The sequence below is a fragment of the Crocuta crocuta genome, unplaced genomic scaffold (assembly GCF_008692635.1).
Source record: "Crocuta crocuta isolate KB4526 unplaced genomic scaffold, BGI_CrCroc_1.0 scaffold130, whole genome shotgun sequence".
NCBI classification, from domain to species: domain Eukaryota; kingdom Metazoa; phylum Chordata; class Mammalia; order Carnivora; family Hyaenidae; genus Crocuta; species Crocuta crocuta.
This window is the reverse complement of record NW_027527920.1, coordinates 6,032,043-6,058,893: the sequence shown is the minus strand read 5'-3', so window position 1 is coordinate 6,058,893 and position 26,851 is coordinate 6,032,043. Positions and strand designations below refer to the sequence as shown.

At 55.3% G+C, this 26,851-nt stretch overlaps 1 protein-coding gene across 1 annotated transcript in view; it reads right to left on the bottom strand.

Moving 5' to 3' along the window:
- Nucleotides 1–10: 10 nt before the first annotated feature.
- Nucleotides 11–26,851, bottom strand: part of ITGA11 (integrin subunit alpha 11) — an 89,856-nt gene continuing 63,015 nt past the window's right edge. The window contains exons 13-30 of the mRNA XM_077781129.1: nucleotides 25,799–25,939; nucleotides 25,371–25,574; nucleotides 24,551–24,683; nucleotides 21,771–21,935; nucleotides 20,455–20,597; nucleotides 19,376–19,486; nucleotides 15,271–15,356; nucleotides 14,155–14,362; nucleotides 11,897–11,995; nucleotides 10,464–10,540; nucleotides 9,647–9,736; nucleotides 8,713–8,803; nucleotides 7,089–7,202; nucleotides 6,805–6,891; nucleotides 5,340–5,450; nucleotides 4,947–5,042; nucleotides 1,221–1,334; nucleotides 11–501 (exon numbers count right to left, since the gene is read on the bottom strand). Coding sequence (XP_077637255.1) covers nucleotides 430–501; nucleotides 1,221–1,334; nucleotides 4,947–5,042; nucleotides 5,340–5,450; nucleotides 6,805–6,891; nucleotides 7,089–7,202; nucleotides 8,713–8,803; nucleotides 9,647–9,736; nucleotides 10,464–10,540; nucleotides 11,897–11,995; nucleotides 14,155–14,362; nucleotides 15,271–15,356; nucleotides 19,376–19,486; nucleotides 20,455–20,597; nucleotides 21,771–21,935; nucleotides 24,551–24,683; nucleotides 25,371–25,574; nucleotides 25,799–25,939 — 2,142 coding nt within the window. The 3' untranslated portion in view covers nucleotides 11–429. The remainder of the gene's footprint in view (nucleotides 502–1,220; nucleotides 1,335–4,946; nucleotides 5,043–5,339; nucleotides 5,451–6,804; nucleotides 6,892–7,088; nucleotides 7,203–8,712; nucleotides 8,804–9,646; nucleotides 9,737–10,463; nucleotides 10,541–11,896; nucleotides 11,996–14,154; nucleotides 14,363–15,270; nucleotides 15,357–19,375; nucleotides 19,487–20,454; nucleotides 20,598–21,770; nucleotides 21,936–24,550; nucleotides 24,684–25,370; nucleotides 25,575–25,798; nucleotides 25,940–26,851) is intronic.

The following is a 26,851-nucleotide window of genomic DNA, read 5'->3' as shown; positions in this document are numbered from 1 at the left end:
GAGCCAGATCTGCTGCCCCCCTGGGTCCCACTGGGCCTCAAGGCCTGGAGTGTGAAAAACGGGTTTGCATTGCCTCCTTCCTCTGCCGGTTTCTTCTGAGGATGGGACGGTTATGAAATCCTAGCACCTTAGCGGCAGAGGCAGCACATGCCCCCACAGGGCCCGAGGGAGGCTTTGGTGTGCCTTGGCAGGGTCCCTTGAAGTCACCAGGGATCCTTGTTGGAGGTGTCTCGGCCTCCCAGTAGAGTAGTCCCTCTTAAAACTGGCTTGAGTTCCTTTCGGAGGGTGCAGGCGTGGTCTCTCAGGAGATGAGGTCAAGTGCAAAGCGAGCTGGTGTCTTCTCCACCCCAGCTCAGCAGGCCATGGGCCTGGGCCTGCACATGGCCTGGACTGGTGTCCTGGCCTCCATCAACTCACAGCCTCTGAGCCTCACTCCAGCACCTTGGGGGTGGGATTCAGGCCAGGCTCCCTCCTGCGCCTGGCGCTTTTAAAGAAGCCGAGCTGGGGGGAGGCAAAGGGAGAAGTCTCAGGGACGGGGGCAGGGCAGACAAGGCCTGTCACCCGCTCCTTGCTTTCCCTCTGCTCACCCTCCTAAGGCTTCTTCCTGTAGGAGGCTTTGCTGAATACCCCAGCTAACACTGAGTACCCCCCCCCCACAAACACCCCCAGCCCAGCAGAACTCCCTCGATGGGCCACACAATGGGCCACTTAATTGGTATGGGGGGACTGCAATGGAGTGGATGGAGCCTGGGTCAGGAGGCATGAAGTGTCATGCTGTGTGACCCTGCCCTAGTCAGCACCTCTCTCTGGGTCTCCCTGCCCTCATCAGAGACCAGGGGTTCTGCACCTGAGGCTCAGCGACAGGAGGGCTTGGGGGTTTGTTAACAGCCTGACACTGTTGGAGAAAGGTGGCTGTGTGTACTTTGCTGCTGCCTCTCATAAGAGTAAGACCGAGCTTTCATCAGGTTCTCAAAGGGACCCACAAAAGGGTCAGAGCCACTTGGTGAGGGCCCTCTGTTGGCCTTAGCCAATCTGCCTGCTATGGGGGGACATGGATGCGTAGGTAGCAGGAGGCAAGTTCTGGGGAGAAGGCCAGGTGGGTGCCAGCTCCCCTGGGGAGGAGAACGTGGAGACGGGCCACAGAGCCCGCAGGCTGGAGCCCCCTGCCTGGGCCAAGCAGCCAGATGCTGCTGCCCCCCCCCCCCCTCACCGGGCCTCACCTTCCAGAGTGCCAGCACGAGCAGGGCCAGCAGCAGGAGGCCCCCCAGCGTGCTGCCCAGGACGATCCAGAGGGGGATCTGCGAGTCTTCCTGCTTGGAGACCTCAAATGTGATCTGTAAGGGGATGAGTGCACCAGGTCAACAGCCTTACTGTTCTGGGGCCCGGGTGGCAGCCGGGGTGGCAGGAGATGGCCAGGGCCTGCTGGGATCTGCTGGAGGGATGGGGGGCACCCAGCTCCCGCGGAGGCCTCAGAGGGCCCGGCCCTGGCACAAAGGACCCCTGAGTTAAATGATCCAGGTGATCCTGCCTCCTGTTTGGAACTTACTGCCTTTGGCCTTGGGCTCTGTCCCATGTTCCATGGCTCTGCCCTGGGACCTCTTCCTTATCTAGAGGCATTTTCTGGTGAGCTCAGCACTGTCTTACCCAGTAGGCATGGGGGCCCAGGGCCCTTAGTACTTTTAGGGGCCCATGCAAATGTTCTAATGTCTTTTAAAATTTGAGGGAAAAACAAATATAATCTCTTGCCTGGATTATGTTTGTCTTTATATATATTTGTCATAAAATAATTTAAATTATTATTTTTAAATGTCTATGTATTCTTGAGAGAGAGAGGTAGAGAGTAAGCAGGGGAGGGGCAGAGAGCGAGGGAGACAGAGAATCCCAAGCAGGCTCCATACTAGTCCACATAGAGCCTGATGCGGGGCTTGAACTCACAAACTGTGAGATCAAGACCAGAGCTGAAACCAAGAGTCAGATGCTTAACCAACAGAGCCCCCCAGGAGCCCCTAGTTTGAATTATTTTTGAGGAAAGATCTCCGAAGGTAAGGGTGCTCAGGGCTGTGGAAACAGCTGTAGGTAAACTCACTCCATCCTGGGGCTTTAACATCTATATGCTGACTCTGTCCCCTTTCTCCCTTCTACCAGGACTCTTCAGACTCCTGTCCTCCTGTCCTCCTGGCCTGCTTGGCATCTTTAACAGGTGTCCAGACAAACTCTTGATCCCGCTTTGTGCCCTCAACCCTGTTGCATCACCGCCTTTCCCATGAAAACAAATGCCAGCATTGTTCTTCCTCACTGTTGCTCAGGCCGGAAGCTTTGTACTCGTCACTGACTCTTAACCTTTGCGTCCACGTGGACTCCAGCAATGTCTGTCCTTTTGACCTCTGAAGGACCCAGAATGTGGCAGTCCCGCCCCCAGGGCTACCTCCTGGGGCTGAACATCCTCCTCTCCCCCGAGACTGCAGAAGCCCGGCTAACTGCCTCCTGGCTCCGGCCTCACCCTCTGCAGTCGGTTCTTAGCTTGGCAGCCAGAGCAAGGCAGATGGATTCAGTGACTCAAGAGTGGAAAAGTAGAGTCCCTGCGTGGGCCCGCAAGGCCTTACACTCTCCAGTTCTGCTCATCTCGCTGGCCTCATCTCCTGCCCCCCACCCCACCCCATGGCTCTCTCTACTCCAAGCCTCCAGCGACCTGGCCTCCAACATGCCAAGCACATGTCCACCGAAGGCCTTTGTATTGCTGTCCTTTCTTTCCAGCAGTGCAATCCCCCCCCCCAATAGCTACATGACACCCCTATTCTTCGTCTCTGATTTCGTCTCTGATGTCAATTTATCGGAGTGGCTTTTCTCAATCTCCTTGTATAAAATAGCACCCCCCCAAGTCTCCATCTTTACACGCCTGTTTTTCGGGGCAGAACTTATCACCATTTGACACTGACATATTCCTGCGGCTTGCCTTTCTTCCCATCTAGAATGTCAGCTCCAGCAGAGCAGGGCTGTCTCCGTTCACGGTCCCATCTTCAGTGCCGGGGACAGAGCAGGCGCTCGCTCAACATGCCGGAGAGCGGCACGGACGAGCCCCTGCGGCAGCAGCAGAGAGTCCTGACTCAGCTCCAGTTGACTCACTGTTCAGTGCCCCCCTGCCTTATCTCGCACAACCTGAGTTTCTGCATCTGAAAGATAGGGGTGGGGCACACCTCACAGTGCTTTGAGGAATGAGTGAGAAAACATGCAAAGTGTCTGTGACAGACAGTGCCTGGCCCAGGGTGAGGGCTCAACAAATGGCAGGTTCCTTCTTTCTCTGTCCATCCGTAAAGGCTGGGACCTTCTCTACCTTCCCGCCCCTAGCACCTAGCACACAGCCAGGCCGACAGGGGCTTAAATTCTGGGTTGCTGGTTTCCTAAAAGAGATGTGAGGCATTTAGAGATTATAAGAAAGGTTTTTGGGGGGCTCCTGGGTGGCTCAGTTTGTTGAGCATCCGACTCTTGATTCTGGCTCAGGTCATGATCCCAGGGTAATGGGATCGAGCTTTGTGTCGGGCCCGTGCTGAGCATGGAGACTGGTTAAGATTCTCTCTCTCCCTCGGCACCTCTCCCGTCCCTCTCTAAAAAAGTAAATAAATAAAAAAGAGGGATTTTGGGTGGAGTGGGAGCTGACGGAGAAGGAGAATTCATTTAAAAGATGAACTTAATTTAGAGACAGGGGTAGTGTGTGTGTGTGTGTGTGTGTGTGTGGTGGGGGTGCCTGGGCACTACCTCTTGTCTCTTGGCTGCCTGCAGAATTCTAACATTATCTCTTAAGATTCAGTTCAAATGGACGGTATCGAGAGAACTTTCTCTGGACATCCCTTGCTCTGACTGGCCCCCTGCCAAGCCCACCACCTGTGCTCACCCCCAGACTGTGGCCATGGCCTTGCTATCCTCATCCCCATGTCTGCTTAATTCATCTCTGTATCCCTGGGGTGGGGCTTGAGTCACAGGAGGAACACCCAACAACTGGATAATAAAACCGCTCCTTAGGTGGGTCCCCTGAGAGCTGCTTCTAGGTTTTGGTCCCTGCTACCCCTCTGTGTGGTGGCCCCCCACCTTGTTTATGAATGATGTGTGTACGCGTTTTATGAAGGTCTGTCCTCCTGACCATGTCTGTTTGGGGCTCCAGCATCTCCTGGGGGCAGGGCTGGCATTAATGCCGCATCTGGTATGGGAGCCCAGGCCACGCTTCGGGGAAGTGGCCAGTGGAGGGCAGCAGTGTCCCACGCCCAGGATGCCCGTCTCTCCACAGGATTGGGCTTTTCTTCAAGACCCAACTTTTCCTTTTCTCAGGAGAGCACCGTGGGAAGCCTCACCCCCTTCCAGAGGCCCTGATTCAAGGCAGTCTGGTCTGTGACAATCCGGTTTTGTCCAATTCAGAAAGAGTCCTAATTCAGAGACATCTTGCATTTCCTCAGTCTTCATGAATTCAGTTCATGCCAGACTTCTAAAGCATGTCATGTGTATTTCCTTAAATTTGAAGTGCTAAGGGATGGGGAGGAGAGGGGTGGGCTGGTCGCTCTGGGCTGCCAGCCCGCCCAGGATCCAGCGTCACAGCTGGTGGAGCCAATCAGTAAGCCTCCCCAGCAGGGGGGGCCTGGGTTCCAGTACTTTCCTCTAGTGCAGGATATGCAGATTCCCCTTCTTCCCCCCTTCTGCGGGGTTATTGTGGTCCAAGGCCTGCTGCGCCCAGGCACTGTGCCAATGCCTACTTCTGGCCCCCTCCCTACTGCTGCCCCTAAGAACCCTCTGATCTTGCTCTTCCCCCTCTCTTCTGATGCTGTGCTAATTGCCAGCAGATGGGTCCTTCTCTCTCCTGCAGCAACACATGAATGGAGGGAAACTCTAGGGAAAGAGATGACCCCTTCCCCAGCTGGCCTGGCTCAAGCTCAGGTCTGCAGGGTCCCCAGGGGGCTCACCTGGCGGCTGGGATCCTCCTCGCGGAAGATGAAGGGGCTGTGGAACTGTCTGTGCAAGGCTGCATTGACCGTGATCTTCATCAACTTGTACTTGAGCTGTATGATCAGAGGCCTTGTCAGAAGCCGGGCTCTCCCTGGGTGAGAGACTCCCCAGCACCCACCACCTTCCCTTTCTTCCTGGAGTCCAGCCCAGGTGCTCTACATACTGCTTTTATTTTTTAGAGACAGAGAGGGGTGGGAGGGGGAAGGGGGAGGGAGAGAGAGAGAGAAAGAGAGAGAATCTCAAGTAGGCTCGATGCTCAGCGTGGAGCCCGACACAGGGATCATGACCTGAGCCGAAATCAAGAGTTGGATGCTCAACTGATCGAGCCACCCAGGGGCCCCTCTACTTACTGCTTTTAGGGACCTCAACCACAGGTTTCCCAGTAGATGGAAATGGATTTCCTGGTTGGGGGCGAGCCTCACGTTGCAGCTGATGGAGACCACGTCAGAGTTGCTGTGATTCTGAAAGGGGAGGTAGGTCTCGGGGTGAGCGACCGGGCTCTGGGGGCACGGGGGAAGGCAGCTGGCCTCGCCAGGGCCCGAACCACCAGAGAGATGGCTGAGCTCCACCGGTCACCCAAGGTTTGCTCCTGGGGGAGGCGGAGCGGAGGACAGGGGACAAGGAGAGGCGGGGGTGGGGGACACACAGGCTGCGGCTGCCATGGGATGGCTGGACCACAAGGTAAGGAGGGTGTATGTCGTACTCGAAGTTGTGCGTAACTGGGTGTCTTCTGGGAGAATCTGGTTCGACGTTAGGGAACCTATAAATGTCATCACCGCACAAACGGACCAGAGGAAACAACTGGAACAGATGCGGAAAAGGCATTTTGGGAAATCCAACTTCTGTTTATGATTAAAAAAAACAAAACAAAAAAAAAAAACTCCCAAGGAATTCCCTGAATCTGGATAAAGAGTGTTTGTTAAAAAAAAAAAAAACCTACGGCCAGTGTCATGTTTAATAATGAAAAATTTTTAAAAATTTTAAGAAATCAAGATCAAGATAAGAGTGTCGGCATTTCTATGCCCCGTTGCCCCAGAGATCCTGGCGGGGGCCGTAAGCTGAGAAAAGCCATTTATAAAGACTGAATGGTGAAGCTAACACTATTATGATTTCCAGATGACACCATCTGAACAGAAAAACCAAAGAAATCGTCAAATAACCAGAATTTATTAGGCTAAACTTCGAGTCTCTTTCTTGCAGCCCCCTTAACCCCCACCCAGGTCCAGTCTTCAGTAAAGTACACGACACTCAAAAAAATGTTTTGTGTGAGGCGCTCGTTTGGGGGCAATAACGCCAAAACAGCTAAGATTTCTGTTTGGGAAAGAATAATGAGAGCATGCTCAGAAAGCGGTATCTGGGGACAGCGGCAAGCCTGGGAACAGAAGCCTGGAAACTAGCAGGTGTTTTGGGGAGGGCCTTGGGAGGTGACACGAACTGCCTTCCGTCTCTGGGGTCAGGGAGGCCCCAGCTGATGGGGTCGATGTTCCCACTACCAGCCACGGAGGTCTTGGCCTCCACCTGGCTCCTTCCCCTTCCCTCTGCTCATCTGTGTCCCGCTGGCCCTTTAAGGCACAGGTACCCGTCCACTCTCCCTGGTCCTTTCCTCCACTGTCACTCTCTTGACACCTGTCACAGCCTTGTCTCCCGGCTTCTTTGGCATTCACTCTGATGTACCCTCCGAGATGGTAAGCTCGTCAAGAGCAAGAAGTATCTTCTCTTCATTTTGCTTCCTCTGGGTTTGAGGCGGGACACACTGTGCTCAACACGCTCTTCCTGACCAACCACCGGAACGGGAGAAAAGTAGCGGCCACTCACCAGCTGCGGGGCACGACTCAGGTCTTCCTCCGTCGGGGCGCGCCGGTACTCCGTGCTGTTTCCCCAGATGTTACAGGACGTGTTCACCTGCACGAGGGACACACACCGGCCTCACAACGGGCACGGGCAGACTCCGCATCCCGGAGATGTTCCTCGCTCCTCTTCTTCCCCGAGAAGGTCCTGGGAGGAGGAGCTGAGGTCTGGGGACTTGGGGACACGCCCACGGGCAAGTCTGTCTCCTCCTGGTCCCTTCCCTTTAAGCCGGTTCCCAAGGCCGCCCGTACCTGGTCAGTAAGGAAGTCCCTCAGCATCAGCAGGCGGTTGCCACCCCTGGTGGCGATGGGGACGGTGATCTTCATCATCACTCCGTGGATGGGGAAGAAGCCCAGGTTCTGGATCTGTGGCCAGAGGGGGAGGAGTCAGTACAGCCCCCAGCAGGCAGAGGTGTGGAGGCGGGCTCCGCAGGGGCCACGCCCACGGCCCGGCCTGGGAAGGGGGTGGGGGGGCCCTTCAGGCCCCCTGGCCTTCTCACTGTGGAAGTTCTGCAGCTCTGCTAAATCCCCCGGCGGGGGCTGCACAGATGAGGTTGTGTGAAAGCGCTGGCAGGGCAGGGGTCCTGGAGGCTGAGGGTCCACAAGTCAACAGGGCCATGAGGCTGGAGGGCAAGGTCACTTCCATTTTCTTTTCTTCTTCGTTCTTTTTTTTTCTTTCTTTTTTTATTTATTTATTTTTTTTGATAGAGAGGGCAGGGAGTGTGCTTGCTTGCCCACACGAGCAGGGGAGGGGCAGAAAGAGAGTGCACAAGAATCCCAAGGAGGCCCCATCCACACTCTCAGCGAAGAGCCCAACCCGGGGGCTCGAACTCACCAACCGTGAGATCATGACCTGAGCAGAAATCAAGAGTCGGGCACTTAAGGGACCCAGCCACCCAGGCCCCCTGAGTCACTTCCATTTTCAACTTCCCTCCCTTGGCTGTGGGGAGTTTTGCAGCCTGGTGCTGGCAGCCACCCTGCCCTGCAGTCGAGGTGGACATGTTGAGAGCACTTATGAATTTATTATGAGGGAGACTCTTGAATTAATGGTGGACACGACCGGCGAGTGTGTGATGGTGCACGTTCTGGCTGTGACACATCTGGTGTCTGAGCAGCTGTGGTTACAAGCAGGGCTTTGGAATCACAGCCTGGGGCGGGGGAGCGGGGAGCAGCTATGACCATCACCTGTGGTCTCAGGCAGTCGCTAAACCCCTCCTGGACCAGCCAGCCAGGCACTGGTGTGTCTGAAATGCAGTTCCCAGCTGTCAGCCCGCCCCCAGCTCTCACGCGGAGTTCAGAGGAGCAGGGGCCCACGCTGCAGACTGCTCAACTGCCTCCTAATTCTCCTTCTCACCCCTTTGTTAATGACGGGCACTGAGACAAAGGCCATGTTTTCCAGCCTCCCTAGGTAACTGCAAGTGTGAGGAACTACCAAGGAGCTTCTTTACTAGGGAGGGGCCTGCTCTTCTCCCCTTCCTTCTTCCTGGAATGAGAACGTGATGGCTGGAGCTGCAGCTCTATTGGACCATGAGAAACCTGAGAGGCTGATAATCGCTTGTTGAGGATGGTGGACCAGATGGGAGACCCAATCCTGAATGACTGTGATGCTGTCAACTCTGGACTTTTTTGTGGAGAGAATAAACCTGGTCCACTTCGACTGCTGTTTTGTATATTTTTAAAATCATATGCAGCCGCACCTAACCGTCACTGATACATCCTCACAGTCCAGCCCCATTATTGTCTAGACGAGGCCCAGAGAAGGGAAGGAACTTGCTTACAATCACACAGTGAGTGGGTGACAGGGTCGGGCTGAACCCCAGGCACAAGCAATGATTCCAGATTCTTCCCCTCCCAAGCGGGGCTCCTCAGCTCTTACCTTGAAAACGCAGCTGAAGGGAGGCCCGATGCCGTCATACCTCTCCAGGGAGCTATTGGGCTTGACCTCGTAGTGGCTCAGGCTGCTACTCCTGCAGGGACAGAGGATGGGGCCGCCGTGAGCTCAGTCAATGCTGGCCAGATGGATAATGAACCGACGAGGGTGCGTGCGTATGCCCAGCCCTCCTAGACCACGAAAAACAGGTTTCCTCTCGCGTCCGTCGGGAGAGCTGTGTCAGGAAGGGTTCCGAGGCTCAGCAGGAATACACGCCGAGATCAGTTAGCAATGTCCTCCCGTGGGGGATGGGCGTGAACCAGAAGAGCCGTTATTTGACATCCCTGCCTCAGGGGACCTGGCCTCTTTGAGCACGAACTCGCACACTATGCCCCGTTCCAGCCTCCAGCAGTGGCCGAGGGACGGCCTGAGCTTTTCCCCCCCGCCTGGGAGCTCCCAGAGGGCAGGCTGCGGGCCGAGGTGCACGGAGGGGAGGGGAGGACGGGCAGGGTGGCGGGGGCAGTTTGCCCTGCCGGGAGGAGCACTATCTCACTTTTGCCGTCTAGAGCTGCGGGCGCGAGGTGGTAATGAAAAGCAGATGGACTTTTGGTAGGTTTTATCACAATTTGGAAATTCTCTACAGACCATGTTCCCACTTACTGCCTGAACTTGGGGTGGACACCTCCGGCTGCCCCAGCCCTCCGCCTTCACCCCTGCTGGGAGCTCCCTGGAGGCCGGATCTGGGTCTCCTCCTTCAGCTAGTTTGATAGCACAGATGAGGGGACTGCACCCTCCCACCACCCCTCAGGGACACAACTGGCTCCGGCTCATGGTCCCTCGGCACTGGAGCCCAGACCCTGACACCTCTGGGCCTCCCCAGGGGCACCCCATCCTAGCCCTCACTTCTCTCAGGCCTCCCATCCCGCGGGGCCCTGCTCACCTCGTGAAGAGGACATCGGCCTCGTATTTGAGGTGGAAGCGCAGGAGGGCCGTGTTGTCTTCCTTGGTGCTCTCCTCCTCATCACTGTCACTGCAGGGACAGCCCCAGAGCCATCAGGAAGGAACTCATTTCTACCAGCTCAGCCAGCACACCCGACTGGCTCACTGCAGCCCCTCGAGATGGGCAAAGCAGGGGTTATTCCCAACCCACCTCCCAAGTTGCAGGTAAGAAAAGGAAAGGAGGGCCCAGAAAGGTTGAGTGAACTTCCCAGCGACACACAGCATGTACACTGTGCAACTGAGAGCAGAGCACTGACTGTCCTACTCCTTACCCAGTGTTCTTTCTGCCCTGGATTTCTCTCCCCTGGGAGGTTTTTCCATTTTATTTATTTATTATTTTTTTAAAGTTCACTTATTTAGAGAGAGAACAAACTGGGAAGGGGTATAGAGAGAGGGGGACAGAGGAGCTAAAGCAGGCTCCCTGCTGACAGTAGAGAGCCCGACGTAGGGCTTGAACTCACCAACTGTGAGATCATGACCTGAGCTGAAGTCTGAAGCTTAACCACCTGAGCCACCCAGGCACCCTGACATTTTTCTGTTTGAAAAGACCTCATTCCCCTTACTCTGTGAGCATATCTATCCCCTGCTTCGCCTATCTTCGGGGGCTGCTGTGAGGACAGTTACATGTACAGTGCTTTGGAGCCGTAGGCTATAGAAACTGCTATATAAAGGTGAGGGTGTTGCTATTTATGTCCGAGCTGCCCCAGACTGAAGAATGGCAGCAGCCTTGCAAGCGGCAGNGTGGGCGAGGGCCTGACCTGCCAGCCGCGAGCCGGATCTCCAGGTGGTGCAGGAAGACGGATTTGCTGAACTCAAAATCTAGGCGGAAAGCCACCTGCGAGGAAGAGGTCCAGTCGCTGGAGCTGGGGTGGCTGGGAACTGGGCGTCTGGGCCTGCCCTCCCTGCCCTCCCTTCCCCGGCCCCTGCCTGGGAGGGGAGCTCCTGATGGGAGGGGGGTCCCCTGGGGGGCGGGAGGGTCAGGTGCCTGCTGAGCTCAGGACCCTGGGAGGGGGCAGCACGGACTGGACGTGCTCTGCTGGGGTCTCTTGGCGGTGGGGCCAGCCCTCTCCTCCCCTGGCTTCCTTTTTATGTTTTCAATGACAGGCAACTAGAAGACGGGAGGCCCAACTTCAGGCTTCTGCAGGAGTCCCTGAGTGGGGAGGGCGGTGGCCACCGTCATGGGCCACAGGAGGAGGGGCCAGAAGTTAGTGGTAAGATGCGGCACCCGCCCCTTCTTCCCACATGAAGATGAGGTGGGGTGAGGCCAGGAGAAGGGGGGAGGCTGCCTCGGGTCACCCAGCACGTTAATAAGGCATCTGCCTCTTGGTCAGCCATCCTGCCACCACTCTGATGGCCCGCTCCAGGGGCTTTGCCCGGGACCGGGGCCTGGGTCCCCTGATTGTTGCCCCGTGACCTCTGACCCTCCTTGCCACCTTCCGTCCCACTCTGGGGCTGTTAGTGGGACTTTCCACAGCCCTCTGTGCTTTTCCCAGGTCTGGGCTTCTTGGGTTTTCCTAAAGAGATCTTGGGGCCCCAGTCCTGACTTGTGTCCTTTGGCAAGGAGCCCTCATGGCCCCCCATCTCCTGACCTATCTCCCCTCCTTCCACCAGCCTTGCAGACCCTGGTCCTGGAAACACGCTGCCACTCTCTAGCGAGCTCTTGCCTCAAGCTCTGATTCCTGCTCTACAAGCAGCCTGGTCTCAGTCGGGTCTTCTCTCGCTCCAGAACCTTCAGTGGCTGCCCACTGCCCAGTGGAGCGGGGGGAAAAGCCACACGATCTGGAGTCTGGAATGTGGAGATGCTCCCTTGGCAAATTTGCTTCTCTCCTCACACCCCCTACCTACTTTCAGGCATGTGGTATGTGCTCATGAAATGTGGACTTTTCTCCCAGTCTCTTGCCATGCACACAGGAGGACAACACAGGTTGGGCTCTGAGAAAATGTGTCAGGATAAAGGACAGCAGGGTTAAGTGGCCAAAAGGTCGGGGGGTGGGGGGCGACTGGTAGCGCTAGGTGAAGGGGCCTGAATGTTCTCTTGGGGTGGGCTGGCTACTTAGGTCATTTGAATGTCATTTCCTGGGCTTCTCCCTCCCTCCCCTGTTCTCCCCTCAGGTCACTTCCATTTCTCTGGCATCCCCAATGCCTCCCAGTCCCTGCCCGGTCCCGTTCCCACACGGCCCCCTGCCTCCACCTTGGCCTTGGCTCGGAAGAAGGGGTAGCTGACGTTGCAGACTTTCTTGTGGAGTCTCTTCTCCTCGTTCACACACTCGATGCTGCCGTCTGAGTCGTCCTGGAGTTGGGGGGGGGGGGACACCGTGGGAGCAGTTAGGTGGGCCGGAGACCCAGGGCTGGGGGCCCCCATGCCCCCTCCACCACCTGTACTGAAGCTGCAGTTGGAAGGAAGCTGGGACCACAGGGGTCCTGGAGAAAGGGGTGGCGGTGGGTTCGAGGGGGAAACACCACCAGGCCCCCCAGCCTATCTGAGCTGGGGCCCCGCTGGGCTAGCATAGGTGTCTCCTCAACACAGGTCCTGAGGGAGGGGACTCACAGCACCCTCTAGATTCATGCTGCTGGGTGGCCGTGCACTCATCTGCTAGGGTCTCATTTTGCTTATCTGTGAAATGGGGATGACAGTACCTCCCTCATTTAGTTGCTATGCGCATTCAAGGATACAATGCATATAAACACAGGGCCTAGTTCAATGCCCAGCACAGTGTAATCGCCACCAGGATGATGCTTTGTACCTGCTGTGGGCTCTGCACCCTTGGGCCCGAAGCTGCATGCCTACGGAACGTGTGTGTTTCCTTGAATGGATATGTAGGTTGGGTATGCTTTTACATATGTGTGCACAAAATGTATGTGATCAAACTAACACCTTTGTTTCCGGCTAAGGGGGTGCTTCCTCCACCAGAGTTCCCCTTGGCTGGATGGTGGGCATTGGGGAAGACTGGGGAGAGGAGAGCTGGTCTCCCAGCTGTGACCATCTCCTGGGTGGGGGAGGTAGGGGAGGCATCCTGTGAAGGGCCAGGAGCCTCCTCTCAGTTCTCGAAGCCCTCCTGCACCCCAGAAACAAAACCCCACGACTCCAGGCCCCTGGGGCCACGAACAGGCATGAGACTGTAATGTCTGGCCCAGGGAAGTGGTGAAAGGTAGATGTAGGTTTTGGGCTCAGTTTCCCCTAAGTACCCCAATTGAGACAGATGTAAAAATCTCTGGGCAGGACAGGACTTTGAAAGGCCATCACGTGGCCTCCTCCCCTCCCCTCAGGGCTGTGGGGGGTGTGGCAGTGGGGCCCAGCCCTGGGCTGGATAGAGGGACCCACTGGTGGCAGTTCTGCAGTGGAGGTGAGGACAGAAGGGCCCCCATTCTGCCCCTCCCCACACTCTGGACTCTACATGGACACTTTGGGACCCCTGAGGGCAGAGGCTGTGTCTGAGGGGACCTGAGGCCCCTCAGCACCCACACATGACAGCGATGTCCTGGGTTTCTCAATAACCGTGTCTCTGGGACTTCTCTCGTGCTCTGTGGGACTTCCTGGTTACAGCAGGCTAGCACTCGGCTGCTCTGGATGTCCCTGGAGTACACACAGGGCTAGGCCCCCGACTTGCATGGGGATGGAGGGGCTTGTGTGGCTTTCTGGGGCACTCGACAGACACGACATGACTATGCTCTGCCATGAGGAACCCCACTCTGCCACTTAGCAGCTGTGTGCTCCTGATGGGGCCCCATAACGCCTCTCTGTGCCTCAGTCTCCTCCTCTGTGAAATGGTAACCAAGAAGAAACAGGAGGCTGTTGGGCAGAGGAGGGAGGGAGCCCAGGCAGGGGACCACGTGGCTAGGGCCTCAGGTGTGCTGGGAAGCAGCAGTGGCAGTGGGACTCAGGGTGTGGGCGTGAGCGCAGAGGTGGCAGGTGATGGATGGCAAAGTGGGATGGGCCTTGAGTGCCACAACAAAGGGTCTGGAATTTGTTGTGAAAGCAGCTGGGCATGATGGGAAACTTTAAAATGGGGAGTAGCCTGTTCTGATTCTTGTTAGAAGGGCCCTTTTAAGAACGCCTGAAGGATGAGTTGTAGGCAGAGGGTGTGTATGAATTAGTGTGCACACATATGGTGTGTGTGTGTGTGTGTGTGTGTGTGTGTGTACGCGCACGCGCATGCGCACACATCTAGTGAGGGCCGAGGACACAGGCCAAAGCTCATTCTTCCCCACGTTCCTGAATGGGTCAGACCCTCCTCTCCTGTGGTTCCCAACGCTGGCTACACACTCGCATGGCCCGGGCAGCGTTAAAAGCACCCTGTTGCAGGCCCAACCTCGGACCAGGTCGACAGGAGTCTCCAGGAGAAGTCTGACCACAGGTGCTCGTAAGCCAGGCAGGTCCCTTGGCCAGGACCCTCCTTTCCTGCCTCTGCCCTCAGCTCAGGAAGGCCGGGCTGGTCACCAAACTCTCACCTTCTGGATCAAGCTGGCAAACTGCAGGTTTGCTGACTGCGAAATATTTAGGACGGTGCTATAGGCATTCTCGCCCCTGTTCTCCAGCATGGCCTCCACCGCCACCCGCCGGCGCGTGCTCTCTATGATGAAGACCGCGGTGTCGAAGGCGAGCGTGTAGGTGGAGCAGTCCAGCACAGGCTTCCTCAGCACCCTCTGGCAGTACTCCCTGCAGGAAACAGACACCCAGGGGTCAGGCAGATGGCCTGGGGAATGCGGAGCTAGGCCTCCCCACTCACGTATCACTTCTCTACTTAGCATGTTTCCCTTTTGGCTTTGGCTACCCGGAAGCTCAGAGCCAAATGTCAAGACTATCTTGATTAGTAGCCTAGATGGATAGAATACTTGATGCTTCATCCTTCCCCAGAGTTTGTTTGTGCCATTTCTATTTATCACGCATGTCATTGTTTCTAAATATCTATCAGATATGTCTTCTAACTAAATATCTCAGAGTTGGGTAACAGTTGAGCATGAATTATTTAAGAACATATTACGTAAATTTGAAATAGGACATTTTCTATTTCTTCCCCTTCTCTACAGAACTACAGGTCCTAGTCTCTGCCTTTAAAAAAAATTTTTTTTAATGTTTATTTTTGAGAGAGAGAGTATGAGCAGGGAGGGGCAGAAAGAGAGGGAGACACAGAATCTGAAACAGGCTCTAGGCTCTGAGCTGTCAGCAGAGAGCCTGACGTGGGGCTCCAACTCACAAACTGCAAGATCATGACCTGAGCCGAAGTTGGACACTTAACAGACTGAGCCACTCAGGTGCCCTCTAGTCTCTACCTTTTATCTGCTTTGTAGTTAAGGTTCCAAAGAAAGGATTCCTTTTCCTTAATAAAGTTAGAGGAGGTTGGATAGACTAGTAGTTTTCATTTTACAGAGGAACTGACAGAGGCCCAAAGAGGGAAGGGACTTGCCTGCGGTCCCACAGGAGTTAGAGGCAGAGCCTGGGTCTAGCCCAGGCTCCAAGTTCAGTGTTTGATCCATGCTGCCTGCAAGAAGGCTCTGTCACCAGCGGTGGGGGAGGGGTGGAGGGTGGAAAGGAGTCAGGGTGCGGGCAGGGAAGGGCCAACTCACATGGCTGTGGGCAGGTCGCTGCGGGCATCCAACAGCAGATCAGGGACACAGTGCTCATCCTCACTGCAGCCGTTCCAGAAGGGCACCTGGGCCAGGGAAAGCCAGGGAAGGTGGGTGGGTGGCCCTTTTTCTGGGGGCCATCCCTCACCCTGCACAGCACAGCAGCTCCTCTCTCTACCACTCTAGATGTAGGCTTTGTCTTCTCTGCCCTTTTCACAGAATCCACCCTGCTGTTTCTCATGCTTTTGCCTAGGTACTCCCTCCTCTAATACATGGCTCAAAACGCAGCTCCTTTTGAGTTGCTTTGAGGTTCTCAACTGAGCCAGTAGCACAGAACACCCACCCACCCCACAGGGTGACTCCAGTCCACATTTACCGATCATCTGTGAGGGGGGCAAGGTCTTAAGTACTGGGGATACAGGCTGAGGAAGACAGCTTCTGCTCTCAGCTCATGGGGAAGCATTGGTGTGTGAACAAATAATTATAGTGTGAAATGTGAAAAAAAAAAAAAAGAGAGATCTATAAGAGGGATAGGAGAGGCAGAGAGGAGGCCTGTACATGGTCAGCCTTCAGGGAAGACCCAGTAGGTCAGAATTCTGAAGGATGACCAAGTAGCTGGATGACCAGAGGGACAGGGAAGTTGGGAGGAAGGAAGCCTGTGTAAAGGTCCTGAGGCATGAGGCAGCATGGTGAGTTTGGGAAATGACTGGTGGTTTGGTGTTGCTGTCATGTGGGGTGGAGACGACTGAGAGGTGGGTGGGGCCAGTCTTTACAGGGCCTCGGGGTCATGCCTTGCAATGGACAGGAGTCATTGACTGCTAGGCTTTGGGGTGTGGGGGGGCCTGTCGGGCATACTGGAGGCTCCTGCTAGCTACTGGGGGTGGATGCACTGGAGGGATCAAGGCTAGAGTCAGGGAGACCGCTGGGGAGGCTGCTGCAGTGTTTGTGCAAGAGAAGATGATGATGTTGGAGGGGTACTGGGTGTGGAGAGGAGACAGTGGGGTAAGGCCGCCAGAGATGGGTCCCTAGGGCCTGGAGTTCATCAGAGATAAGGGGGCTAAGGGCCCAGGACAGTGGCCGAGTTTCTTTGTCCGTGTGTGGAAGGATGGCTCATTTATGTAGGGCGGGGTCAGGCTGAGTTCAGCTCTGGGGGATGCTGAGTCTGAGAAGCCTGGGTCCTTCCAGGACAGAGGAGTGCCACTGTCCCTACCAAGGACACAGCCCAGACCCAGGGGAGGGGAAACAGGTGTCGCAAAGGCCGCACGTATCTGAAATTCATGAGCTTTTCTCAAAGGTGAGCTCCTTGCTCAGATCCACAGGCTCATGCGTGGACACGCTTCCCTCAAGCACAGCCCTCAGGTCAGCTGCTCCATGGCGAATTCGCAGCTAGAGGCAGGCATGCGGCAGCCAGCAGAGAGGGCAGCGGAGCAGGACTGTGAGGGGCAGCGCGAGGCCGCGCAGTAAAGGGACACAGCATAGAACACTGTGGCAGGGGCACCTGGGGGCCCAGTCACTTGAGTGTCCGACTTCAGCTCAGGTCATGACCTTGCAGTTCGGTGGGTTTGAGCCCTGCGTCCAGCTCTGGGCTGACAGCTCAGAGCCTGGAGCCTGCTTCAGATTCTGTGTCCCCTTTCTCTCTGCCCCTCCCCTGCTCACACTCTGTGTCTCTGTCTCAAAAATAAATGAACATTAAAAAATTAAAAAAAGAAAAAACACTGTGGCAGCCCTGGGGGGGGGGGCCTCGCTGTACCTTGGCACCCACATTCCCCTTGGTGATTTCAAGTCTCTGATGAGACCTCACCCCCACCCTGCCTGGCAGGCTATGTAAAAAGTGTGAAAACTATATTATAACCTTCAGAAGCATTTCCATCCAGTTGATTAAAAGGAATAATTAATGTGATAAGCAACTGCTACACTCAGTTATGTGGAACAGCTCATTCCCCTAGGAGGCCGGCTACCGCAGCGCTTGAATGGCACAGGGCACCTAGCAGATGCTAAGGAAGAATCTGTGGAAGCGCAATGGGCGGAAATGTTTCTCCTTTGCTGGAGACTGGGAACGAAAAATCCAGACGAACGAGATTTTTAGAAATTTAGCTGCTACTCCAAGCCATCAATAATATGACCTAAATTGCCTTTTCCAGCTCTCTTTCTCCTTTACATTTTAAAAATGTTTATTTATATTTGAGGGGGAGGGGAGGAGCAGACAGAGTGGGAGACACAACTGGAAGCAGGCTCCAGGCTCCGAGCTGTCAGCACAGAACCCGACACTGGGGCTCGAACTCACAAGCCATGAGATCATGACCTGAGCTGAAGTCGGACACTTAATTGACTGAGCCACTCAGGCACCCCAGCTCTATTTCTCCTTTTCTTTTTATATATCCCTTCAATCTGCTTTTTAGAAAAATTTATTTATTTTGAGAGAGAGAGACAGAGAGAGTACAGGTAAGCAGTGGGGGAGCAGAGAGATAGAGAGGGAGAGAGAGAGAGAATCCCAAGCAGGCTCCCCACTGTCAGCACAGAGCCCAATGCAGGGTTTGATCCCACAAACCGTGACCTGAGCCAAAATCAAGAGTCAGATGTCCAACCGACTGAGCCACCCCCAGGCGCCCCCAGCCTGCTTTTTTCACTTCCATCCCTTGGATATACTGTCAGCTCCCCTGGAACAAAAGCCCACTCTTCCCATTTCTGCATATCTGAATCTGGTCTATTCTTTAAGGTCCAGCCGACAGTCACCCCTTCTAGGAAGCCTCCCTGCCCTGTCATCTGAATACCCTGTCACACCACCTCTGAGCTCACCCTCATCATCGCCCTGGCCTACAACGCGTCCTGCCACCTTGCATGGGTATCATGAGTTGGGCAGAGAGTGCCTTGCGTGTCACTCTCTGTCATGGGTTCCCCCATGCTTGTAGAGTGAGTGGCAGGTTCTCGTTCATTTGCTGTAGTGGCTCTGTGATTACTGTGACGAGGAAAAACAGGAATGACTCAGTGTGCCACCTCTTCTCTCCTGGCTCCCTGATGGGGACTCTAGCTTTGCCAGCCCATTCCCCACCTTCTCGAACTGCATCTGATAACCTCTCTTACGTCCATGATGCAGAATCTGGAGAAAGGAGTGAAGGTGTGAGGGTTGAGGGCTGGGTGGTGGAGTCTGGAAGGTCTGGGAAGGTGAAGGAGGGGGAGTGGAGGGGAAGGCAGGGGTTCCCGGGCGCAGAGACGGGATTTCAGAGGCCTTGCTGTTGGCTATGCGACCCTTTCATGTTGGAGAGATACAAGCGAGAGTGTGAGTGAAGTTGTCGTTTGCCAGCTGGAGTCTATAAAACTAGAAAGCTCTCAGAGACTGGCCCTCACAGGTCACAGGCTGCAGAGCATTGTGGCGAATGTTAATGTTGTTCCCCGAATCCTCAAGCTTTGGGAATTAGATATTACGTGTTACAGATCTTGCCTGCTCTCCCGGCACAGCTCCGACAGAATTAAACTGTGACCTTCTCTTTGGGTGGGATTTGGGGGGTAGGTGGAGGTGTGGGGAGCATGTGAGCATTTGATACCAGAATGTTCTGATGCCCCTGGAGCAAGGCGTTAGGGAGGGTGGTTGAGGGGGCTGAAGCACAGCTGCAGAGCAGGTTCTAGGGCTGCTCGGGCCTCCAGTGCCCTCACCTGTAAACGAGGGAGGTGGCCGATTGAGACCTAAGGTCCCTTCAGGTTCTGTGATTCTCTGGGACCTACTGAGTGCTCACCCTATGCTGTGTGTTCTGTGATTCTCTGGGACCTACTGAGTGCTCACCCTATGCTGTGTGTTCTGTGATTCTCTGGGACCTACTGAGTGCTCACCCTATGCTGTGTGTTCTGTGATTCTCTGGGACCTACTGAGTGCTCACCCTATGCTGTGGATATGGTGCCCCTCCTCCCAGAGAGGCCGGGCCTTCCCCGTGGCACGTTCAGCTGGGTCACAAGGGAGCAGGGACGGAGTCGTGTTGTGGGTTTGGCAGGCAGGACAGGGGAGGGTGCGGCAGGGGAAAAACTCTGTAGGGACCTGGGCTTCGGAGAGGAGGTGGGTGTGTGGTGGGGGTGCTGACTGCCAGGGTTGTGCGCCCCACAAGCCGGAGTGTACCGAGACACGGAGAGTGGTGGGCCAGCCGTCGTCCAGCACGGGGCCGTGGTCTGGGTCCTCCAGGGAATACTCAACTGAGAAGGTCACCGGCTTCACATAGTCAGCAGTGTCCTGTGTGGGAGGAGATGAGGGCCCGGGCATAGTTGGTAAAGAAGGGGACGCTTAGAGATGCCCACAAAATCTCCCGTGTGGACCCCGGATGCTGACGCGAGTGGCTTCTTTGTATCAAGGCGGCAGCTCTTGAACTGGACTTGCATCCCCGGCGGTGGGGAGGGGGTGGCAAAACCCTGAGTGCTGAGCCCAGCCCCTAGTTTTCTGACGCTGGCGGGTCTGGCCTGGGGCTTGGAAACATGCATTGCTAACGGGTCCCCATATGACTGGGGATGCCACTGGCCCGGGGGACCACACTTTGAGAACCAGGACACAAACACCTCAGAGGGGGGCCACGTTATTAGCTGACACAAGGACTTCCCATATCCATTCACTTCTCTGGCTTGTGGCCTCTGAGAAGCCCCCCACCCCCCAAGGCTGGAGCACTGGTCTGGGTATTTGGAGTTTCCGGATGAGGCACACGTCTCATCCTCTTCCTCATCCGTGCACTCAGTCACCAGGCCACCACGGGTTCCCCGTCTGGGCCAGGCCGACGGCTCTCACTTCCTCCTCACTGCTTGTCCCCACTACGGGACTGTCCTACCTGGTGGTTCATCTTTAACTGATGCCTGATTCCATCCCCTCCAGCCATGGCCCCCACCAGCCGACCCCCCATTCCCTTCATGAGCCTTCACTGAGCCCACCTCCCTCCTCAGATTTCACCCTCCTCTAAGGGAACAGCGGGCATTGGAGAGCAGGGGAAGAAGGGATTTTGGAGGCGGGTACCTCGAGGTGGTAGATAGTGTGGCCCAGTAGGGCATGAATATGGGGGGCGGGGCAAGGTCTGGGACTCTGTTCCCCGGCGGGGCCTCTGCAGGCCTGCGAGGGGCCTGGAACCAGCCTCTCCCATGGCAGCACCTCATTCCACTGTGTGCCCTCCCTGTTTGACCTTGGTCTCTGCTGGTGGGGCCGCCGGGCGTCAGGCTCACCAGGACATGGAAGCTGATCCGCTCACAGAGCTGCTGGCTGGAGGAGAGCAGGGCAGCTCGGTTGGTGTACCGGTCCCCGCCCTCGTCCAGATGGGCCCGCGGCGTGTACCGCCTCTCATCCATGGTGGCATTGTATGTGATGCCTGGAGGAGGGACACGGCAAGACCATGAAGGTGGAGCCACAGCTGCACCCAAGACTCCGCCGGTCTTTTAAGAGAGCCTCCGGAAAGCCAGGCTCCTTCAGGAAGCCCTCCAGGCTGGCCGGGGAAGAGCTGCTCTTCTCTTCTCATGAGGCCCTAGTGTGGGGTGGGAAACTCCAGTGCAGGGAAAGAAGGGGCAGGTGGGGCTGCCAATGAAGGGAAAGAGCAAGAGACAGAGATGCAGGAGAAATGACCATGGTGGAAGAGAGCGAGAGGCCAGGGTGACGCCCTCGTTCACCTGCAGCCCTGGATGGCCCCACCTTTCCCTTCCCAGGTCCTGGCAGGCATGGGTCAGCCTCCACAGGTGCGGTTCCCACCCCAGGAGCCTTCCCACCAGCTGCTCTCACCTGAGACTCTATCTGCCCTGGGGTTTAAAGCCCGCAGCCTCCTTCCCTTTAACTGGGCTAATCTTTTGCTAAGTCCAGGAAAGGCTTCATCTCTCCCCCTGTACCCCAGCCAGCCCTCCGGGTGCACCAATGCCTTGCACCTTTCTCCTTTTATAGACAGAAGTTGGAAGAACAGCACAGCCACCCAGGCTCACCTTTACCTCTCCCCCACCCATCCAGGTGGGCCCTGCTCCTTGGCTGAGAAGCTTTCAGAAATCCCGATGTCCTGCATGGGCCCCAGTCCGGTCCCAAAACCTACAGCTGCCACTTCCTGGGGCCATGTGGGTCCAGGGCTGCCGGGAGTAGGTGTCTGGCTCAGAGGGAAACTGCCCTGCCCTAGACTCATACCCACTGTGAGCTGTGACCACTGCTACTGGGGTTTCGTCTGTCTGACCCTCCTGTTTCCTGCTTCCCCTCCTGGGTCTGACTCTTCCTCTGCATCTCGGCTGCCCCCGTTCCCTGTGTTCCTCCAAACTTTGCACCCCAACTATTTCCCTCTTCCCCTGGCCTCTCCCCTATTGGTCACTGCTGCTCACTGCCACCCCCGCCCTGGCATGATATCCCCTTTTGGCTCCTTGGAATTAGATCATCGAATGCAGTCATCAAGGTGGCTCAAGGTGTGACCTGGCACTTAAAACCTATTTCGGTGAAAGCCACGTTTTGAAACAGAACCACCCCGAAGCCCACAGGGGAGATCGGGGCTGGGGGAGCAGGGAGAGGCCTGGTTTACCGACTGTGTCCGTTTTGAAATGGGGTGCCAGGAACACGGGTGTGAAGCAGAGGAAGGCAGCCAGGCAGGTGGCGTCCCTGCCGCTGCGTTTGCAATCCCTGTGGAAGATGTTGATCTTGGACGGCTCGAAGTGGAGGCTGGCGTTGATCTGAACCACAGNGGGGGGCGGGGGGGGGAGCAGGGGAAAGGGAAGCAGATGGAAATGGAATCTGGAAAATCTTGAGGCCCCAGATGTTAAGGTACTGGGCAAAACAATGACGGGTGGGTGGAGGGCAGGCACATGGCTCTTAGAGGCACCTCTTCATCATTGCCCTGGGGGGCATTGCCCCTGGGACAGCCATTAGAATAATCTGGAGAGCTGTAAAAAACCCTGATGCCCAATTTGCCCTCCAGAGCAAATGGAATCAGAATTGGCATCAACATGTCCAAAGGCAGTGCTTCTCAAATTTTAATATGCTTGCACACCTCTGAGGGATCATTAAAATGCAGATCCCCACCCAATAAGTGGGCACCGGTTCTGTATTTCCAGTAAGCCCTGGGCGAAGCTGTGGCTGTCGGCCCAGCCCCAAGCTTTGAAGAGGAAGGCGCGTAAGCTCCCAGGTGATTGCCATGTGTGGCCCTTAAAGCAGAAAACCATTCGCTGTTCTAGAGATTCCCCAACTATCCACGCCACACGACCCTCTCCAAGCAGTCATGGAAATACAAACGTATTCTGCTATGGGTCTAAGAAACACATAATCAGAGAAGGAAATGTACCAAGTGCCTCTCCACACCACACATTTATATAAAAAGAAGGAAGCGTAGCGAGATCTATGCTAATGCCCTGCGCTTAGCATAAGGAAGCTGGTGTCCACCCTGCGCTGGGCCCTGGAGAGGGGGGAATTGGGTCTCGGTTCCACTGGTTCCTCATGGACCTTCGGCAGGTCACATGACCTCTCAGAGGAGGAGGTGAGAGTCAAAGGAGGTGTGAGGGGGCCCTTTGTGTCAAGTGTAGAGTGTTTTGTGAGCATAATAGCTTCTGTTAGTGGTTCTCAAACTCAGCTGCCTGCTGGAGACAGATACCTGGGGCATCTTTAAAGTTTACTGCTTGTCTGGGCCCCTTCCCTAGGCGTTCTGGTTTACGTGGTCTGGCTAAAGCCTGGGCTGCAAGAGTTTGAAAAGCTCCCCATTTTCTGACAACATGGATGGCTGTAGAGGGCATGATGCTAAGTGAAATAAGTCAGACAAAGACAGATACCCTGTGACTTCACTTATGCGTGGAATCTAAACAGCAAAACAAACGAATGAACAAATAAAAGGCAGAATTAGACCTATAAATGCAGGGAGCAAACGGAAGGATGCCAGAGGGCAGGGGGAGGGGCAGTGGGGCAGAATGGGGGAAGGGGAGAGGGTGGTACAGGCTGCTGGTTGGGGAATATATACGAGGCTCCCCCACATACGCTGCTCTCCCTCCTCGCCCTGCAGTGGTCTCTTGCAAGATGCAGAGGTGTATCCTGCCTCACTGGAGAGCAAGACCGTGAGGCTTGGCTCACACCTGCTCCCCTTTCCTGCTTCAGCATCCCAGACCCTCCCCTCTGCCTCTGGGATGAGGCCCTTCCCCAAGCATTAGCATGGGCTCTAGTCTGAGGCTCTGTTCTCTAGGGAACCAGAGTGAAGCCATCTCCCAACAGGGCTGTAATATTCTTGATGACTGAGAGTATGTCCACTCCTTTATTCCCACCCCCCGGGGAGTCGTTAGGTTACCTCTGTTTCATGCCTTTTTTAAATAGTATGAAAAATGAGTCTGTGTTTATATAAAATTACATCCAGGTGGAAAAAGATGGGTTGGAAATAGGCCAAAAGGCTAACAGTGGTGATGTTAAGTGGATGAAGCCCTGAGCGATTTTTTTCTTTACTTTACAATTTTCTTTAAGTTATTGGATTTATAATGAAAAATAGCTCATCAACATATATGAACAATTAAACCTTTTTCTGTCTCAAAAGGTAGACAACATATCCCATGGCAAAATATACCGACTTTTAGAAAGCTCCTTTTTTTTTTTTCAGCTGTAGACTGTTGGTGCTAAAGAGAGGCCCTGAGTGCAGATGGGTGGTAAATATCTGATGGGCTTGTGTAGGAATGAGACCCTGAGAAAGGAAAGAAGAAGTCCAAAAGGGTTTGGAGGAAAGAAGTCTCTGTATTCTGCAATGATTCTTTCACAGTAGGGGAAAAGGGAGACGTGCCAGCTGATAAGAATATCCTTAGCCTGTCCTTTAAGTGGCTTGAAAAGCTGAAGCTGAAGAAATGCCCAAACAGCCAGAACTTTTAGGACAAATTCTAAGAGGGGCTTTTGGACACTCTAATCTTAGAACTCTGTTGGGAAGAGGGATTTGGACATCAAGAGGCTTACAGTGATTCCACAGAAAGGAAATTTGTAATCACAAAAGGATTAAGCATGGGGTGAGTTTGGCTGACAATGATTAAAGACAAAGGGACAAAGGTCCCGGAGAATATTTTTAAAACCCAGTGTCTGGGTGCCTGGGTGGCCCAGCCAGTTCAGCATCTGACTCTTGGTGGCTCAGGTCATGATCTCAGGGTCGTGGGAGGATGGAGCCCTGTGTCAGGCTCTGCATTGAGTGTAGATCCTGCTTAAGATTCTCTCTCCCTCTGTCCCTCCTCCCTGCTCTCTCTCTCCCTCTCTCTCTAAAATAAATAAAAACAACAGACACCCCCCCCCAACCCTGGTGTGTCCATCCTGACCCTCAGTGGAGCCCGAGAGCCAAGAAAAGCAGAGGAACCCACCACAAAATCACGGCATTGCCAAGGGCGCCCACCGCCAGGTCGACCAGCCCATCCTCGTTGAGGTCCAGTTGTCCGTGGATGCTGCAGCCAAAATACTGGAGGCCGGGAACCAGGTCGGAGGCGGCGATTCTCTGCAGGCAGTGGGAAGAGAAAGCCAGGCATGGGCACTGCCCACACAGCGCAGGGCAGGACAACCCTCAGGGAAGCTATAGTTGGGAGCGTGGGAGAGAGCCCCTTTGGAGCCATCAGGAAGCTTCCCCCAGCCCAAAGCCCAAACAGACCCCTCTCGCGGTCTGTTACAGCACCTACTGTCAAGTCATTCTTTTGGATTGAGATATCGCGTCTTAAAAGGGTTCCCCCACGGTACCTGGCAGGTTACCCATCAGTCTCTCTGACTGTGGTGTGTTAGGCTACCTTACTAGGAAAGTATGCAGGCAAATATGAGGACCCTGAGGGCATGGGGCCTGAGATGGGTCCCTCTTGAGGCGGGCAAGGTTTCCAGCATGTGGCATTTCCTGAGAAGAGCAAGCCCACGTGGGAATTCTCCACTCTCTGACAACCGCCTGCACCTGTGCGCTGGGGGAGTGAGGTTACGGTGCCTGGGGTTTTGTTGTTGCAGGGGGAGATACAGCTACCCAGGGAGAGGGTGTCGCAGGGGTGATGGGAAGGTCCCGAGGACAGGTGCACCCATTTCAAAACCCTGAGTTGAGGCCACTAGAGCTGGGCCAGACCGGAGTCCTTTCCTGCAGGAGGACACGGAGGAGACCCCTGAGCCACCAGGACTCCTGGTCCAGCCCCAGCCTGGACGGGAGCGGCACCTGCTTCGGAGTCTTTAGGAGGCTGGCTCGGAAGCCGTGGAAGATGTAGACGGCTCCTCCGTGGTGGTCCTCCAGGGGTGCTCCCACCACCACGTCGTTGTAGGAATCTTGGTTGAGGTCCCGAACCGAGGCGATGGAGGACCCGAATCGGGCATTCTGGTAGCTGTGGGCATCCTTCAGTGTTCCGTTATAAACAAATCGGTTCTGCAACACCAGGGGTGGAAAAAGGCTCCGGCTCAGGGGCAAGGGCCCTCAAGGTCACGGTCCCCTCTGGTCTGCAGCACCTGGTCCCCACCCCATTTCCCCTGGAATTCCTGCTCTCCCCGGCCTGGCTCAGTGGGTGGGCGCTGGCCGCTCTGGTGGAGCGGAGGCAGGGGCTAGGCGCCTCGGAGGGCTCCTCCCCCACCCCCCGCCCCCCGCAGTAGTACCTGTCTCAGGTTGTAGACGTACACCCGGCCCCGCTCTCGGCCCTCGCTGAAGTACATGGGGGCGCCCACTAGCAGGACGTCAGTCACCCCGTCGCCGTCGATGTCCACCGAAGTGATCTCGCTCCCGTAGTAGGAGCCTATCTGCAGCACAGGGGTGGGGGAGGGCAGTGGGCGGGGCTGCGCAGGCAGCTGAGCCCGCCCTTCCGCTCCGAACTTGGGTCAACAAGGACAGGGCCCTCCCCTCCTCACCCTCCTCTACCCTCCCGTGGGCCGGACTCACCTATTTTCACCTCGTCCCATCTTTCCCTTCCCTCTTTCCTCGTGTGTGTGTGTGTGTGTGTGTGTGTGTGTGTGTGTATTTATTTTNGCAGGGGAGGGGCAGAGAGAGAGAGAGAGAGAGAGAGAGACAGAGAATCCCAAGCAGGCTCCAAGTTGTTGGTGTTGAGCCCCACTTGGGGCTCAATTTCATGAACAGAGATCATGACCTCAACCGAAATCAAGTCAGATGCTTAACTGTCTGAGCCACCCAGGCGGCTCTCCTTTTTTAAAAAAGTGTTTTTTATTTTGAGAGAGAGACAGAGCAGAGAAGGGGCAGAGAGAGAGAGAGAGAGGAGAGAGAGAGAGAATCCCAAGCAGGCTCCATGGTATCAACACAGAGCCGGATTTGGGGCTCCAGCCCATGAACCGAGATCATGACGTGAGCCAAAATCAAGAGCCAGATGCATAACTGAGCCACCCAGGCACCCCGTCCCTCTTTTCTCCTTCTGTCATCCCACCCCCCTCCACCTCGTCTTTCTTTCAATTGGTTAATTTTATGGATTGCCATTTATTCTGTTTGTAAGCAGCATGTTATCGTGGCAAAAATGAGCGAAATTAGAAAAAGGTATGAAGAAGAAAATAAAAGTCACCCATTGTCTGAACATCCGACTATGACTCCCATGCTATAACCTTTTAGTGTATTTTCATCGAGTCTGTTTTGTCTAGAGTGTGTGGCTTGTTTACGTGTGTGTGTGTACGGTTTAATTTTACAATCTGGGATCATACTATATACAC